This window comes from Battus philenor, unplaced genomic scaffold (genome assembly GCF_028537555.1).
Source record: "Battus philenor isolate CCGP_79_NKW_IND1 unplaced genomic scaffold, ilBatPhil1.0.hap1 SCAF_9, whole genome shotgun sequence".
Classification (NCBI taxonomy): domain Eukaryota; kingdom Metazoa; phylum Arthropoda; class Insecta; order Lepidoptera; family Papilionidae; genus Battus; species Battus philenor.
This window is the reverse complement of record NW_027181759.1, coordinates 5,785,433-5,805,429: the sequence shown is the minus strand read 5'-3', so window position 1 is coordinate 5,805,429 and position 19,997 is coordinate 5,785,433. Positions and strand designations below refer to the sequence as shown.

Below are 19,997 nucleotides of genomic sequence, written 5' to 3'. Positions count from 1 at the left end.
GCTATATCTCTAATAATACAAAGTAAAAGTATTTAAAACATAAAATATTGTGCAATATTTATGCTTAAGAATATTATTTATATCCCAAAATGACAAGATGTTATTAAAGAACTTTTTGGATTAGACAACCTGTGTCCAAAACTTCAATCTGGAACCTATTATTATTTGCAAGATTTGAACATACAATTATTTTCCAATACTTTGCAGCTTACGTTTACTTAAGTAATATCATCGTCATCATTGCAGCCGAAGGGTGTCCTTTACTGGACATAGGCCTCCCTTTTTAAAAAAAAAAAACATTGAAACAATGTTATTAAACGTATCAAATATTTATATGTGACTTTATTCTTAAAAGGATTATATTTAATGATTGTAAGAAATATAACGACGCAGTAATCGTTGACCTTCGTCATGTTAACGAAATGGAGTGAAAAGCAAACGCCATACGGAACGCTGTATGTATATATATTACTAGAAATACGTGCACCCACAATGTAATAAAAATTACATGCAATTTTATGGTTCGCCGTGAAATCCGAGTTTATACGGTCCATGGGCAAGAAATAACATGGCCATATAAATTTGATTACTTCCGATAAAACACTATTCCTGCGACTGATTTACGAGACAATACGGCTTTGTAAAATCAAATGTCGCCGGTTCATTTTTACTTGCGTATACATTACAAATAGTAACACATTACAAATCTAGCAATCATACATCAGATCACATTCTATTTTTACTTTTTGTATAAAAGTAATAGTTCAAATCATAAAATCGGTTAGAACTTGTCTTTACTAAAACCAATGAGAAGATCCGTAGACGATCGAAAGTAACATAGCCGAGCGTATTGGCAAATTGAAGTTGCAGTGGTCAGGCCATATATTGCGTGGAATTTATGGCGGTTGGGGCCTTATGGTTCTGGATTGGAGACCACGAACCAATTCGGACGGACGAACGTCCATTCACAAGGACAGACGACCTACTTAAGGTCGTTGGAAGACACTGAATGTAACCTGCTTCCAACCGGTCGTATTGAAAATCTATGGGGAAAGCCTACATATATGTCCAGTAGTGTATAACCTGCGCCTAAAATGATGATGATGTAATATTTGAGGTGTTATCATAAGTACGTATAGGAACAAAACAATTACCATGCAAAAAAATAATATATATATATATTTATATATAATATTTATATATATTATGTTTATTAATTCATTTTTGTTTCCTACAGAATACCGTGTACTGGATACAATTCAAAATTAGAAAACAAATTCTAGTCACAACATCCTATTAAAATATAAACTTACTGTCAAATTCCTATATTTCAATAAATATTTTCACATTATAAATTCTTCTCGTATGGTCTGAATAACCTAACTTTAATAAAAATGTGATAATCGAATAGTAAAATTTTAACATTTTTTGGATCTATCGCACAGGTGTCGAGTTCATAACGTTGTAGTAAGAAGGGCCCTATGCGGTGGTCGGTACTGACAACACGCGTAGCTAGCCTTCTTGCAGTTCACCACCGTTCACTTTCACCTACTAGATTCCTTTCCCTTCCTTTACCCTTACCAGAAGATCACGAAGAAAAGACACAATTAATAAATAAATAATAGTTAAACAGATTTTGCAGACCAATAATTTATATTCAAGTCATGGCTTACGCAAATATGAGATAAAGATTTGTCTGCCAGGTGTTAAAGCCTATATTAAAATTGCTATATTCTTTTAAATAATATTTACCGGAGATACCTTATAGTTTTAATTTTTAGAGCGTTTGAATGTTAGTTTAGAAATGCACATGATTTGTAGGAATGTAAAACGTCTACTTAGGATACAGGCCCAGCGGCCTTCAATTATGAGCTCTTACTCGTCACTGCCACTTCAACTTGAGAATCCACTGGAATATGAATCTCCTCATTCTTGGTTCAATCTTAACAAAATAATCCACTCGTAACACACGTTTACATAAAAAATAATAAGAAACCATGCTAGTTTTAATGATCGCGTAATTCTCACGCTTGTTAGGCAGCCCCTGTGCATCGGAAGCGGAACACCGCACGCGCCGTACTTAACTCAATTACGTTTAACATCCACATGCTCCGCTATCTGACACGACACTGTATTGTTATTTAAAACTCCCTGCCTCTATAGACTTTTTACTATCAAAAGTTGTTGCACTATCGTAGTACAAAAGGAAAGTTCATCTTATTTATTGATTTAAAGTGTGGATAATAAACAGCTATTATTTGCAAAAATAAGTCTTTTATTTTACACTGAATAACTCATAATCATTATGTCAGCCCATAGACGGCCACTGCAAGGAATAGGTTTCTCCCAAAGATCGTCACAATGATCGGTCTTGCGCATCCAGCGTCAGCCCGCGACCTTGACTAAGTCATCGATCCGTCTAGTGGAGGGACTATAGTATTAATATCAATATTTTCATTATAATGGTTTAAGGATACGATGTTTTTGGTTATTACATCCTTACGCAGTGATATCTTAGCGGTAGACTGAAACTTGCGATCGCGTTCGCGATCGCGATTCGATTCCCGGAATACAATTTCATTTAATTTACACTTTGTACGTTAATTATATAGGATTGTCACTGCTCACAAAAGAAGCATCCAGAGGAAGGGCAGCAGCGTCTAATGCATATCACAATACCACACTTAGTCAATCTACTTGTCAAGCGCATCGATTATGGTATATCCCTCCACAGAAATCTTTGGGGGAAACCTGTACCTTGTAGACGCCTATCTATGGACAGAAGCAAAGACGACGTTCTTATCTGCCTTCTTTTGCAGTTTTTTACTCGTCATTTGACAATAATAGATGAAGTGAATAATAGATTTCCTCTGTGTTTCACGAAGTATTGGAAAAGTATTGTTTTCAATATTTTCCACGCAATTGTTTTTGTTTCGTAACTCCTCCTTTCCAATGTAATAAAAATAAGAACAAATCTAGACAAATTAATTGAATAGTTCTCAAAGTTTGCGTTAATCAACATATTTGGCGATACAATTTTGATTAAGTTACATTTTTTAAATTCCTGTCAATATAAGTATTAGTTATATTATTTAAAAATGTTTCTGTTAAATTTGTTAAATTATTATTGATTTACATATAATCTTTTCATACGTGAACCTTGTATAGCGGAAATTGCTTCCACAACATCGATACGTTCAACTGTTTGTAAAATTCTATTTTCGAGGAATTGAAAAACTTTTGCACGAATAACGCTCAGTTATAAAATTTAAAATATGAAATGTTCTCTTTCTGAAGACTTTTTTTGCAGCAATTAGCCACTACATGTATTAAGAGAGCCGAGTTTATGTAAGAAGAGCCGATTTTTTTATAAATTGAGTCCTTGGCAGTGATGTCGCCCAATTGTTTTGAATTCAGTTCATTTAGTCTATTTCTGAAAGAGTGTACGCTGTTTAAATATATATTTAACGTTATTTAAGGATGTGTTGTTGTAGAGTTTCTTCGTGTTTCTTCTCCACAACTTTAACAATTTACGAAGCAGAGTATAGTCAAATATAAAAAAATATTAAAAAAAATAATAAGTTGACAATCAATAAGAGTTCTTTTAAAAGTTCTGATGTTAAATAAACGAATTTTATCTTTATCTGTTATATTTAAATAATGCACAAGTTTCAGTACTATTGCTTATATTAATGTCAGGTCTTACATCGAAAAAGATTGATGTCTGTAGTATTCAAATTTAAAATTGTACAGTGTTCGTAATATTGTGTTTTTGTAAAATTCTCAGCTAAATATAAATATAACTTAATGTAACAAATTTACTAATTATTTTTGCTTGTAGTTTCATCATGTTTACTTCTAAAATATTATTAACCTAATAATAATCTTAACCAAAAGACATTTAGATCAATGTTCAATCTTGCAATCGCCTCAATAAATTTCGAGTGGCTCAACATTGCATTTACCTTTGCCGGAACATTATGCAATAATCGTAAAGTGCGAAGTTACGAAGGAGGTTTTAAACGAAATATCAAATGGGTCACTGCATCTGCAAGTGCCCTTTACAAACGATACTTGCGTCCATTGGACCGACACACTAACACGTTGAATTCATCTTTTGCTCATGTCTTTATTATTGTAAAACTAATGAAAAGAAATACTTAGGCTACATCAAGATAGTTTTGAATGCAAATAATACATTCTCATCATATTACGAATTATCACGTTTTGAAAGAAAAATATGGCATAGTAAAAACAATAAAAAATGTCGAAAATTTTAGATACATTATGGATAATTACAAAGCAAACATGACATAATAAAAATTTGAAACAGTGACAACGATTTCAATGAGACGATTTAATAGAATCTTTGTTATCTATTAAAAGTTTAAACAAAAAACAGAACTGCTTCTTAAACTTGTGTTTTTTCATTGCAATCTATGATGAAAAAAATATTATTTTCGTAAAAATTTATTCATACACAGTACCAAACAAATGACGTTCAATCTGTTTACTTTCGCGGATTGGAATAAACATTTTTTTTCCTTTAGACAAACTTAAATAGACATACATAAAAAGCATAACGAAAGAATATTCTTCTTTTTCTCTGTCAACTTGCGGAAAGCCGGGTTGGCTAGTAATAAGCTAATCGACTCTTTTGGAAAACGTTCTAGTGCTAGAAATTGTCAAAATAGCCTTAAGGAAACAGTAAGAAATTATTATGGCTAATTGTGACCAATCACCCTTTATGATCACCCTAAATGATGACTGAAATATTTTTATTCAATTTTTTTTGCTTGGAATGCTATAGACCAATAGCTTCTGGCAGTAAAAAGTCTGCAGAAACATACAGTAAACAATAACTACTTTACTCTATAATATATAGAATTTTTTTCTTATTATATTCTCATAATTTTTATTATTTTTGAAACCATAGATTTTTGGATTTTACTATATATTTGTTGGCAGCAAATGAGGTATACATTTACCGCTTTAAAACTTTTATATCTATAATTATATCTATAATCAATCTCCCTTTTTATCTGGTTATTATTAGTATTAATGAACCAGAACATTATATGTAAACATTTTTAACCTGTTATTGTGTATGAGAGCTTATTTACTCATTAAGAGACTGATGACACATTTTCTCTTATATAACGTTTTCACCCACCCTTTAGTCTAGGTAGAAGTGTAGGCACATCACTATCTGTATTAAGGATAAAGAACAACAATGAAAGTAAAGGTATTCTGACGCATTCAAACACATAATTGTCAACTTTCCAGACAAAGCAGTGGTGCAATTTGCGATTGTTAGACGTAATGGACGAGCATTGTCTTCATTCATTTTCCACACACACTACTGTTATTTCATATGTAAGGTTTTCTTGCATTCTTTAATATATTAATGGCATTGCAGTACGAAAAACCGGCTAAAATAGATTAATACAAAAATGAAAAATACATTGGGGTAATTCATGATTTCATTTTTCGCAAAACTTTGATTGTTATCAGAACTTACTATTAATAAAATTATTTAAAAAAACGTTTTTTTACATTATCATTACGTAATTTATTATTTCTGTAACCATTGTATTTTGCACAGAGTGTACCATACAATAATAGCAAGTAAATGAACTATAAATCCATTCCTTTCAAGCTTTTACATCTATAACAAATCATATAATCCGTATAATTAAGCACACAATTATCGTTGGAAAAGTAACATTATAGAAAAAACTCAACCATATATCGCTTGTTGAGTCTATTATTTCCATGATATTTTACCACGGATGTTCACATGTTTTCCAGAACTAGATCTATGCTATGTCAATAAAACACAAGCAACGGTTCTTGCTAATAATACAATGGGCATATCGTGCGATAGCTCACATGGTTTTTTAAAGATTTTGCGCTCACTGTATTAATTTTACCGCGTAACACGAAAAAAGATTACTTGTATTTAGCAATACAAACGATGATCGTTAAGTATATAGCAATAACTATAAAATATGTATAACCTCTTTCGATCCATGATTTTAATTAAAGGACGTTAAATGCTAGTCATAGGCCTCTTCCACAGATTTCCATTAATGCTAGTAAGAAGCGACCAGCGCCCGACGAACTAAAGTTCGTCTGTCCAGTAAGGTTGGACGTCGTCCACGTCGTCACTTCATGGTCAATGCAGCGTTCTTAACTCTAGAACCTAAAGCTTTAGTCTCTGCGCTTCTGTTCTTGCGCTCTATTTGACTTCCCATTGCCACTTCAACCTGCTAATCCGTTGGGATACCACAATCACTTTCGTTCGCGTACAAATATCCTCACTCCTGATGATCTACTCTCATTTTTAAGTTACACGCTACTAAAAATAATTATTCTATGAGAGAATCAAAATGGCCATACCCAAAACAAAAATAAACAGCTGCACCCAGATTCCTGAAATAAAAAAATATTAATTTTATAAATAAATAAATAACCATGCGAACTTCTAAATATCATCTATAGCTATATATTAATAATTCAGTTGATTGATAAGAAAAATATGCAAACGTTCAAAAATTATTTATTTAATGTAATTAAATCGTTTATAATTTCGATAACATACAAAAACTTCGTCCATATCCAGGTAAATACATCGTTTGATATCGATTACTTAACACTATACTGCAATGTAAATGTATGATAAACAAAAAAATATTGTAAATTTAATTGAATAAATTAATATAAAATGCACGTAAAAACTACTTATTATTTATTAACATGTTTGAATGTCTAAAGTTTATACTAATTACTTTTTAATTAAACAAATTACGTATTTTAATATTACGTCTCCCACTGCTGTCTACTTGTATAATCAAAATATAAAAAATCTGTTATGTTAATATTCATTATTGCAGAAAATCTGCTTGCTCCTTTAACAAAAACTATAGTACAAGACAATTTATTTTTTATTTATTATTTAAGATGATTTATGGCTTCAAGTAAATTCTCTAAGGACAGTAACAGCTAATGATCGACTTATTATTATTTTATTAAAAATAAGATAAACAATACATTAGATTGTAGTCGGTAATTAATTGACGGTAATAATATATTTTTAAAGGCCGACAAATGAATTCAAAAAAATTATTAAGCGTTGTTAAGAAGCTACTTTCAAAAATTACGATTTCAAAATGTTAACTTCATAGTACATATCTATTTCTGTAATAATATAACGTATTAGTACATCATTGTTCCAAAGTTCCAAATTTAAGATCATTAGGGATCTTGAATTTGGAACTTTGGATACTTTCCATTAGCTTTTCTCATTTGTCGTCAGATGTTCTGATTAAACCAGATTAAACTAATATGTATGCATACTTAAGTAAATACAATATTACTTGATGCTATGATCTCTCACCTCCCCAAACGAGACTAGGGACCTTTAAATAGTTATTATTAAAACTGTTTATACACAGATAGTATAAAGATAAAATATAATTGAAACTTACTTTAAATAATACATCTACATCCACATTCACATCTAGGTTGACGGGTAGGGATTGCCTATTAGACATTACGTCTAACATTTCATAATGTGTAGATAAAAAAATAAATAAATCCAAATTTAAAATTTATTTATTCATGTATTATAGCTATTTACAAGCACTTTTGAATCGTCAATAAACAAAGCGATGAATGTTTTCAAAAATGAAACAAAATCTATAAGCAATGAGGCCATTAAAACTAGAAACAATAAAAAACAAATCGGTTATTAAATTAAAAAGGTTTTAAATCAAATGAAAACTTCCGCTAACAGAACTCGAAACTTCCTCCTAATTGCCGAAGTCTTAGCTTTCACTCACTAATTTAATATGAAACAGGCAATTATTAAAAAAGTAATGTTACTCTCAATATCTTTGTATATAATTTATTTAAATTAATTTTAATACGATTGTTTATAACATTGTTGTAAATAACTTAAAAACTTGAGGAAAGAGTGTCATCACACAGAGGAAAGTAATACCTACATCTTAACGAATGACGAGTCAAGTTCTCTGTCCAATGATCACAAACCCACACAAGTCGTGTTTGTTTCGTTTAGTTTTAGTTATTGCAATTTTAAAATACATATAACTTCTAAAATCTAATCTAAAATATCATTCGAATGACCATAACAAAAATACATTAAGATATACATATTAATAACTTTTCACACAGTGTACATACAGGTTACAGGTATAAAAACTTTAAAGGGGTAAATGTCCATTTGTCCGTAAAAAGCACCTGTTTCTAATCACCCTGTATAAAAATTATATACGTTACATTAATTTTTTTTTCTATTTCACTGGAACAGGTTTCTGGTAATATAAAGTCTGCAGTAGATAGACAGTTAACAATAAAGAGCTACAACAGCTAGTAATATAATTTGGGATACTTTGGTAAGACGTAAACAGCAGGATACAGTCAAACAGCGCTAATACTGTCTTCCGACGATCTTAAACAGGTCGCCTGTCGACGTTATGAGTTCTAAGCGATGCTAGTTGGTCCGTGGACTTCTCCAGAGCCTCACGGCCCCAGCGGCTATTAGATTTTCGCGCAAAAAAAAACAAAGTTTAGAACTTACTTAATTTACTACGTCTTCAACTTGAAACCTAACACATTACGTTTATTGATAACCCATAATAACCCATAACTTATAAATAATGTATACGGTATTCGAGCACTAAATATTCGACTTAATATTTTTTTTTTCTATCTTGCTCACTATTACTTCAACTAGCCAATCCGATGAGCTATGACAGTTACTTTCGTTCATAATACTTAATAATAAATGGTCTAAATCAGTAAATATATTTTTTTAGTTTTATGTTCCAGTTAACGTGAAATATTACGAATTTCTAACTTAAAAGGAACATACTTATGTAATGTATGACTATATAATCTTTATTGTTAACAAATAGTATTTAACGTCTTAAACATAAACAAAATATAAGACAAAAAGCGTTTCTTTAACTACGTGTTAATAAAATGGACTATTTAGTAATTTTTATATTTCTAAAATAATTATTAATAAACTTTCTTAGTTATGTTCTCGAGATGTTTTCCTTTTTAACAAGTACTCGATATCGGAAACGCTTTCGCTTAATAACTTAAGGCGCTTCTATAAGTATAATCTGTTTTGAATTATGCAAAGTATATTAATCATTATAGGCAATATATGTATACGAAAGGGTAACAGGTAGTTACAATATTTGCCTAGAATTATTTGAAAGGTACAACAAGTATTAGCAAATTAGCACCCAAACAAATACGTTATGAAATGTATGCCTTCAAACTTTAAATTATCGTGTATCTGTTAGTACGTTAAAGACCACTACAGATACACAAGACGATTCTTTTCAAGGACTTCAACTGTTACTGAGCATATATACTTTTTTAGCAACGCTCCCGGAACACAATTAATAGAATAATATAATTTATCTGAACTTAAACAACATAAAAGAAATTTCCCCATCGAAACTATTATTGGATCAACACATTAAAGTTCGTATATGTATTTCTAGAAAATATAATATCTTCTTATGTAATTAAACTATTTCGTTAATATTAAATTTATTGTTTTAAACGTTATACATCGTTGGACGGATGACCTTGTTCAGGTCATCGGAAGGCGCAGGATGCAGGACACTGCCAGCCGGTCCTATTGTTTGTCGATCTCTGCGAGTGGCCTATGTACAGCAGTCGTCATTCTGCAGCTGAAGTGATGATAGCAGTGAAACATAAAACATTTTTATGCGACACGAGACCAATACGTCAAATAAGAACAATTCATTAAAACTTGTTCTACCAGTAAACATATTAACGGTGTAATTGAAACACAATTATTCCATATACTTCAAACAAAATAAAAGATGAAATTTTGTAGTTAACTACTCTGAAATTATTTTCTTTTGTTAAAAACATAAAATTGTAAGATCAAAATAATTATTGCGATTTCTTCTAATTAAATATGAAAGACTTATAGCTTACAAACTCAAGTAATGGAACATCTGCTAATAAATTTAAAAAATATGTTAGTTATATTTGGTCTAGTCAGCTATTAATATGTCAATGACGTCTATTTACATTTTTATGAAACAGCACGTTAATGTGAGCATGCTTAAATGATTTAACGAGTGAACGTTCTTAAAGCACCTTCACACTTGTACGTTACACTGAATTTAATACAATTGTAAAAAATATTCTATGATTATAAATAATAACTACTTTTTTAAATGAATTAATGGGCTAATCCTGGGTATATCGGAATATCTACAAAGATATATTTTTTTTGTGATAAGAGGTCATGTTTTGTCATTTTCGGTTTCCACGAATTAAAGGATTGAAGGTTCTCTAAGCGAACCGTCGACATAGTTTAGGTTGCGGGCTCGATGAGAACTTTTGGGAAAGCCAATGCCTTGCATTGAGAAAAACCTCACCTCCCTGGAAAAACCTCAACTCTCGCCATTATAATTAGACGGTGTTATTGGTTATAGGTGTTAAAATTTTAAAGGAGTAAGTGTATAACTCAATTGCTGTTAATTAAATTTATGGTACATTCCTACAAAGATTAATATTTTCATAAATAATAAGTAAAGTTCTGCGTAAAAATCGTTTCCAAAATTGGCATTACTACATACAGTATAATTGCCAGAATTTATTAGCTTACTACAAATCCATTGAAAATAAATACATTAAATATGTTACATATTTCAGTGGACAATTTATACAATGTGAATGAAAGTTGTGTATTTTTTTTAATTTTTGTTAACAAATATGTAGGTAATAGCCAGTTATTACCGATTTAAAGTTTTTAAAGCTATTACAAACTATCCTGTATTTTAATACGACCGAGTTCTTATATGGCTTGTGTGGTGCTACATAGTGTGACTGCTTGGAGACGGCTCGATTGTTTTCTATTGCCTGTCTAATAGCAGGAAATATAGTGATACCTACTTTTTTCCTGTGCCATGTTCCTGTAATATTATGCAGTGAACGATTCTCGTGAGGCGACCATGAGCCGATAGACGCGGCGTGGGTAATCTCCCACTTGGTGAACCATAGATACAGTCAAGGTCGGGGGAAGCGCAAGCCTGGTCATCGAGACGATCTTTGGTGGATGCCTATACCTTACTGTAGGCGTCTACCGGCTGACATGGTGATAATAATTATTCAGTAACATGATATTTAAAAAACCAGACAGTGTAATATGAATAAAAACTAAACTATTTACTCTTATTTGAAAATTCTACTTTTATACATCGTAATATAAGAAAGACATCTTCAAGAATTCAAATAACAATGACAGTGATTTTTTTTTAAATTACAAAGCGTGTCTTTAACGAGACCAGCCAGTATGTAATCTCCGTAAGCGAAACACCGGTTTGTTGGCGATTATTTAAGAGGCAAGGTCGGAGACAGGTTTACAAATGACAGCATCCGAGCACAAGTACATAATCTGAACGGTCATCTTAACAGTTATACCACTAACCTCGTATTTTACTCGCAAATTTATATTTATTATATGTATTTTGGAAAAGAAAAAAAATAGGAGCAGTTCATGAAGAAAATATCATTAGAACATATCATTAAGGATTGGATAAATATATAAACTAAAAAAAAATCAAATCAAATAAGTTAAAAAAAGATAATCTGGAAGATCAATATTCCGAACATAAATTTAATAGGCTATCAAAACATTATTTCAAAAAATTGTTTAGGGTCTATAACCACAACTTCGCTCACTTTTCATTAGCATACGAGTATATAAATAAGTTCCTTTTTGTTTAAATCCCCTTATAAAGCTAAGATGGAACATCTCATTAACCCACCATTTTAGTTAAATGTAATGTTAAATATTTTGAAGATAATTTTTATCGCACACACAACATTTTTTGGTGGCAAAAACAAGTGCCTGGAGACCTGCCTCTTTGAAGGACACCAATATTTCTACGTAAATGTACTACATAACTATACGGTACACTAAAAACATGTCATTAATTATACAGAATGATTGGTTACGGATGTAAATCTTTAAAGAAGTGAATATATATCCCACTTGTCAGTAAAAGGCTTTAAAACATTTACACCTCTTTTTAATAGATGTAAAATCCTGTGTGAAATAATCACTCTGAAAAATGTTGCATTATTTTTTTTTTGGAATGCTACAGCCGAATAAATTTTGTAGTATAAAAGCTACAAGGACAGATAGTAAATAATAATTATTAAATTTTGTTATTAAATATTTCATAAAAATATTAATTGATAGCCAATGAACTACACATTCTACCTTCCTATAAAGCTTTTACATATAACTAATCAACCTGTGTAATTGTAACAAAAATGGGCAAACGAAAATAGTTTCAATCACGAAATTTGAAAATACGGTAGACTATGTCCATGTTACAATTACGATGAATATAGCCTTCGTTAGAAACCTTGAGTAGACAACTAGCAATTGAAAGTATAATTATTTTAGAAGCTCGTCATACTGGTCGTAGATTTACATTGGCCACTTAATTTGAGACCTTGAAAAACCGGTGACATTTATTAAACAAATATCACTCCGAGCTTTTAAAGACGAAAACATATCTTTCATAAAATTTAGATTTAACTTTCGTGTGTCCTTTTATTGATTTTGGTTTTATCACATTCGACCAAGAAAGCTTTATACATTCATATTATATATCCATTAACAGTTTCTGAATATATGTATTATTTTATTATAAACAACACCGAAATTTTAACTCGTGTGCCATAAAAATGAATGAGCAAAGTTCTTTTTCCACGGACGCTCGACTCCTTGCTTCTTCGCATATAATGCTTATCAAAATAAATATACTTTTTTTAAACAGCACATTCAACTGGCACCTTAAAATAACGCCGAGTATAAAAAAAATTACCTGAATATTAACACTAAACAAAATTGAACGTATCGCATTGTCATAAACCAATCACTATGTGACACTGGCACAAAATACACAACACTACAGACTAGATAGAAAAACGATATGTGAAATTAAAAAAGAGATTGTGTAAAGTGATCCGCGTACGCGCGAAAGATGTTTTGAGCGAACCGCGTTGTAAAGAAAGATCGCACGCCCACGCATCGCCGAGTCTATTACGAGCTCTCCTATGTCCCCGGCCCTGCTTGCAAGGTTGCCTGGAAAGCGCATCGTACAAGCTTTTTTTACATTTCCTGCAAATAAAACAAGCTAAACTTTCTCTACCTAAAATTAGATCGGATTTTCTAACCTTGAACAAATCATTTTGATGCGAAACACCGACAGGATGATTGTTTTTACGTGTAAAAGCAATAAAAGAGTAAATGTACAGCTAATTTATCAGAAACAAATTCTAAAACTTTTTACACATATATAGAATTAACTCGTATAAAGTGATCACTCTGAAATATGTTTATTTATTTTTTCTATTGAAATGCGTCAGGCAAATTACTTATAGCAGTAAACAATAATTAATTTTAATAAGTATTAATAATAAATTTAGAATGGTTATACTTACTTTATCTTTTATTATTATCATACGTTATCATACCACATTATTTATTATTTATTAAACCATCGATTTTATTCTATATATAACACAACGTACAATACATTCATATACAAAAATAATTATGTAATATATTAATTGACAGCACATGAGCTAAAAATTTACTTTATTACAGAATTTAAATTTAAAACCCTGTTTAATTAAGCAGTCAAAGCTATTAATGTAAAGAATGTGTACTAAACAAAATTGATTACTTAGTTTTGTACCTAAGAAAAGATGCATTAACGACGGTAGTAAAAACAATCCTTTAGTAAAAACACAGAAGCAGATCTAATAAAGCAGTTGTGTTGACTGCAACGTGTGCAAAATACATTTTTAAGGCTAATATAATTTACTCAGTGCTACTTTTATAAATAAATAAATGTCAAGATTTCTGCTAATTTCATTTATATATAATCATAATTTCATATGCGCATAAATATACTAGCTGACACGGCAAACGTTGTTTTGTCACAGAAATTATTTACAAGGTTTATACAATAATAACTAACTTATTATAAACGTGTGAAAATTTAGTATATAAGTCAGAGGCAAGAAGGCGATTATGCCCTAGTATTCTATATATAATTAATTACAGCAATAAAAACAAAAAACAATACCAACCCCTCAATACTGTAGCGTGCAAGTGGTAAGTGATAAATTATCAACCGTCAAATGTAAAAAAAACATTGAAGTACTATTATTACTATTAAAAAATAAGATTTGAGAGTAAAAAGGTGAAAATTTAAGTATATATGTTATTTTGTGTTAAATGTAATAAATATGAAAATAAAACATTTTGTCGAAAAAATAAAAAAGAACATGGGGTGGGCCACCATTATCACTTAGGGGCTTGCAATATAGTTTATGATCGATTCTAACAGCCATGGAATTATTATATATGAAATTCCATTAAAAATCGGTCAAGCCGTTACAGAAGATTATGGCCTTTCCGTCTTTCACAGCTTCTTCGAACCCAGGCTCGGGGATCCCGAAACCGCGAGCTAACAAATTAAAAAAAAATCTAGGTCAGATACGTCGCCTGGCGTATTGTATTGACTAATTGATATCTCATCGGTTTTCGGAGAAAGGCGTGAACCTCCGAAGATATTTTAACTGAATCGATATCGGAGTACGGAAATATATATATATATATATTCATATATATATATATATATATATATATATGAATATTAGCTGTCCCACGCTCGCTTCACTTAGCGCGACTGCCTTTTGGAGGTATAATTTCATAAAATACATTCTTGGTAATATTAAAGAACAGTTCAAGAGCTAATTTGGGGCGAATAAAAATTATTCGCCTACTCTACTCGGCGAAAGGAATATTCCTACCGAATTCCAAATATATTACAGATTTCGGCATCGAATAGTAAAACGTATTTTAACTTTTTTACCAACAAAAAAAACATTCATCATATATTGAAAATATCGATTGCATAACAAAAAACTATTGCATTTTGCAATAGACGAACATAAAGCTAACTCGTAAAAGAGTTATTTCTGATTAAGTAGGCACAGCACGTGCAATAGTTCGTAAAAACCATACCTTTTGTTACACACAAAACAATCTGTGTAAATGCACGCCATCATATCAACAGTCGCAAAATGATTACGATCATTCTTTCACAAAATGAAACACGTAATCATTAAATGATAAGTATTAAAACGACAAGTCAAATAATTATCAAATTGTTAGAATCATTCACAATATATAAATACATAATAACATCGTTATACATTTCACACAAATATTTCTATTTAGTTTTTTACTTTTTAACAAAAGGATCGAAGCATAATGGTTTATCATCATCAGCTTTATGTCAGCCGATAGACTGCAAGGCATTGGTTTTCTCCAAAGATCGCCACGACGTCCGGTCTTGTGCCTTCCCGCGACCTTGACTATGTAGCCAACCGACGCGGCGTCTACCGGTTCCTGGTCGCCACTCGAGAACCTTTTCACCCCAACGACCGTCAATTTCACGAGTGATGCGCCCCACCTACTGCCACTTTAGACAGGATAATCTCTAGCTACATTGGTAGAGTTTGATACCTCCTCATTCATGAATATTTTTCTACATCACTTTTAATGTGTAGTTATCTAACAATAAAAACTACACGTTCTTCTTCTGATTAAATTTAAATAGACATTTTTGTAACTTTTACTGATGTAAAATACAACTGCTTCCTGCATAAAGTGTGAGTTCGCTTCTCGAAAGGTGAAGTGCTTTGATTGAATTGTAAATATAACCTCACGCAAAAACTTTGTATGAAACATTATCAGGAAACAGTAATGTCCTTGTACCAAAAATCGACCAATCTACACTGGTCCAGCACAACTAATACTACCTCTAGGAGGTGGCTTATATTCCAGCAGAAAATAGGATTAATATACATAATCGACGATAAACATAAAATAAAATGTCTTATTTTATTATAATAGAAGTTTAAGTTCATGAAAATTAAATTGTACATTAAACTGTATTTATTTCGTGTTTCAATTCTGAAACAAACGCTTTTAGTCTATTGATTCATCATAGTTATTAGAAAAACAATAAAAAAGTACTTTATTTGACTAACTTTGTGTTATTTGACAGTACTACGAGTCATGTATTTAAATGATTTTATTTTATTACTGTAGTAAATACATAATAAATATAATATTATAACAAATTATTGATTTAAAATAATTCAATTGAATTTTTGCATTAATTAATGCTTTGTCTGCTTTTTTGTAATGGACAAGTTACCCTAAAGTCACTAGTAAAAAAAGTTGCACGTTTATTCGATATGACACAACTCTAAACTCTCGTTTAAAGCTGTATATTAATTGAAAGTAAAGTTAATATTTCTGAAACGAGAATATCTTTAAAACCTTCTTTTTTCTTCTTTTCAGCTGCAGGACGCCCACAGCAAGGTATAGACCTCCTTCGTAGATCGCCACGACAACCGGCCTTGCACTCCCCTCATCCAGCAACCTCGCGACTTTGACTATTTCGTTCGACCTATTGGGGACCTACCCAGGCCATGTCTACCGGCCCATCATCATAATTTTAGGCATACGACGCAAAAGTACGTGGACATAGGCAACTTCCATAAATTACCAATAGGACCGGTAATTATTATTAATTATTATGTAATGATATTTATTATAAGCTATAGATTTAAAAAAAACGAAGAGAGTTAAAAACAGGTTATATATTATTTTTACGTATAATTTAATTTTTTAATTTCAATTTAACCTGTTTACGCAATACGCCACGGACACAGTTCACGCATATTAAAAAAACATTATGAATTTATGTAAACGTTAATTACGTACTATTATTGTTCTTCGGCTCTAATACAACGTTATTTTTTAGAAATAAATTTAAAATCTTCTTCCGCAATGAATATGACCATAACCGGTGAATTTAACGTTTATCACTGTGTTAAATAAAAAAGCAACTGTGTAATTTCTGATGGATTTTCGAATCTCACCAGATCAGCATTCCGAGCCGGTATTAGCTTACCACTTATAATTTTAATAAAATTGACGATTCAAAGTCCTTTCCCGAATAAAGACAATTTGAATTTGTAGTTAAATGTACTTCTGTTTTAAGATTTGTGGTGAAATTAACTACAGTAATATTTATAATTTTTAAATTTTAGTGTAATCAATTAAGTTTTATTTTTTCTTCGATTTTACACATTGTTTTAAAACGCGTATAGTGAGTTTATTTTTAAAATATAATACACCGTACAATGGAATAAGTATTAATATAATACGTGAGTATTTAACAAAAAAAAATCACAATGCTGTTACACTTCATGAAGGTTTACCCGAGTCAAGGTCAAAAGTGAAAGATATGTTTGGAATAGATGGCAACCTCCGGTTTATTTTGGAGTAATGTATTCAAAGGCTTAGATTTGTAAATTGCAAATTCATGTCGAGTATACTGTTTTTTTGTATATTATTACACTAAACTATTTAATTATTTATTGTAATAATAACTTTGAATTGAATTAATTTATATCGTTTGTCTTATTTATTTTAATTTTATTATGAACTAATGTAAGAATCCTATTTTATTGTAAAATTTTAAGAGATGTCCAAAGACGATGGATGAAGTTCGCTTCATACTGGTGGTATTGAAAATATATGGGGAAGGCCTATGTCAAAAAGTGGACGTCTTACGGTTGAAATGACAATGATCAAAGGAAACAAAAATTTTGATAGACGCAAAAAAGTTACACAATCTTTTAATAACATGACACTTAAAAGTTTTCAACATCTAAATAAGAAGAACAGCTAACAAGTCTCGTCGGCAAAACACTAGTAGTCTTTTATATTGAATGATGAAGATGAATCATCTTGATTCTTAGAAACTTTAAATTACTAAACTACTCACAAGGAAATACATATTTATCTAGTCTTGAATCAACCTGACGTTTTGCAAAAATTAAAAACCTAAACCTGTTAATTTTCTAGTGAAATATATCAATATTATTTAAACTATTAACATTGCAATTTCAGGCCTGTACAATAAATCTATTTAAGCATTTAAAGTTTTAGTACAAGAAATGACCAGGACATATCTGTATCAAGAAAATTTCTTTGTACGCCGCATTTTATTATGCGAAAATTCGTGTCATTATTTCTATAAATCGCATCATATAGTCAGTTCTTCTTCTTTTCGGCAGGCGCATTGCAACGAATAGGCTTCCCTCAAAGATCACGGCGATGACCGGACTTTCGCGACTTAAACTAGGTCGTTGGTCCACCTGGTCTATAATTACTATTATAAGAGATAAACTGGTCAAAGTAGTATTTTTAATAGAACGTGCAATGTCTTTGTCAACATCATTATTATGATTTTTTTATTACAAGACTATTTTAACTAATATTCCTATATTCGACTGACAATCATCGTCATGTGAGACCCGAGTACTACAATTTCAAATGACAACCATTTCTGTGCTGTCGGCGCATCGCCATTTTTGCCCATCGTCAAACTAGTTATAATAAATTATGTCTTATTTGCCTACCATAAATAACAACTATTCAACAATCAATTGTTGTTATATGTCTACTCTATAATAATCAGTAAATAAGTCAATATAATTACTTATTTTTTTTCTTAAAATAAATAATCCCTGAAGGTATCTTCGTACAATATCTAGTTACATTTTTGAAATACATTAAAACAAAACCTTTCCTCTAATGTCGCTCCGATATATAAATAATCTCAATACATAAATTATATTAAATAATACTGTCTTTTGAAATTTTATAAAGCGTCACTTATGACTGTAATAAGCGAATGCATTGCTAGGTCACGCAATCGATGTTTTGCATTCAAATGGGCGTTTGCCACGTACTCTGTAGCCTTGGCTCTTTAGATTTGCTATAATTTTTTTATCTATACTAGAATTGTCAGTATAACAGTGAACTAAATAAATTTTACGATTTAATCTGCATATAGATTTTTTTCGTAAATATATAACAGAAAATATTTAGGAAGGCTTTAAAGAGGTGAATGTATTACTCATTTGTTTTCATTTAATGAATACACTTCATTCAAAAATCGATGGCTTCAGAAATAATAAATAACGGGATAATAATGTCATAAGCAGGTACGTTTTCAAAATTCGTATTACTACATATGTAAAGAAACTAGTTTCTTTAATAATTATATTTTGTATTGTACCGCGCTTGTTTAATGTCTGTAAATCAGTGGCTTTTTAACCTTGACACTCGATGGCGCTGTTAATAGTGTTATGATGGCGTACATTGCGGTTGCCGGTGGGTAAAGCAGTGGATTTTTTGTAATGCCAAAGTGATAAAAAAATATGGGAGAATAAAGTTTTAAATGGAATCTACAATTTAAAAAATAACTTTTATAATTTGGTTCTTTTTTTTTCAGAATAACGCATTATAGTTTTTACTTTTAAGCATATATAGTCGAGAGAAATTTTCTTATACATAATATTATTTATTATTGCTTACTATCTGTACCTGGCGACTTTTTACTGCCAGAAGTTACTGCTTGTATTCTAACAGGAAAATGAATTAATGTAGTATATTTCAAAGCTATCACCTTATACAAAGTGAATAAAAATAGGCGTAAAAGGTTTTAAGCTTCTTGCTGACAAATGAGCTACACATTCACCCCTTGAAACTGTTACACTTATAACCAATCACACTTTATAAGAAAATTTTTAAAAATAACGACTGATATTTATAAGATGTACGAGGTTGATTATACGTTTCAATTTACTAAGGTTCCTTATTTATTTTATATTCGAAACATTAAAAACCTATATATTGTCAACAAGGTTCAATAATCAGTGTAATATATAATTAAAAGGAAAACTTCCTTGAATTATACTATCTATTCTTATATTATAGTTACTATACATTGTTATTC

At 30.7% G+C, this 19,997-nt stretch overlaps 1 protein-coding gene across 3 annotated transcripts in view; it reads right to left on the bottom strand.

The window, feature by feature from the left end:
* LOC137931976 (extracellular serine/threonine protein CG31145) overlaps nucleotides 1-19,997 on the bottom strand; it is a 108,296-nt gene that overhangs the window by 66,639 nt on the left and 21,660 nt on the right. Inside the window, exons 1-2 of one of the 3 annotated variants that reach the window (XM_068775497.1) lie at nucleotides 12,924-13,009; nucleotides 6,403-6,435 (exon numbers count right to left, since the gene is read on the bottom strand). The exons of 1 other annotated variant lie outside the window; for it this stretch is intronic. In XM_068775497.1, the coding sequence (XP_068631598.1) occupies nucleotides 6,403-6,435; nucleotides 12,924-12,967 (77 nt within the window). In that variant the 5' untranslated portion in view covers nucleotides 12,968-13,009. Of the gene's footprint in view, nucleotides 1-6,402; nucleotides 6,436-12,923; nucleotides 13,010-19,997 lie in introns of those variants that run through there. One more of the 3 variants, XM_068775498.1, reaches the window with a different exon arrangement.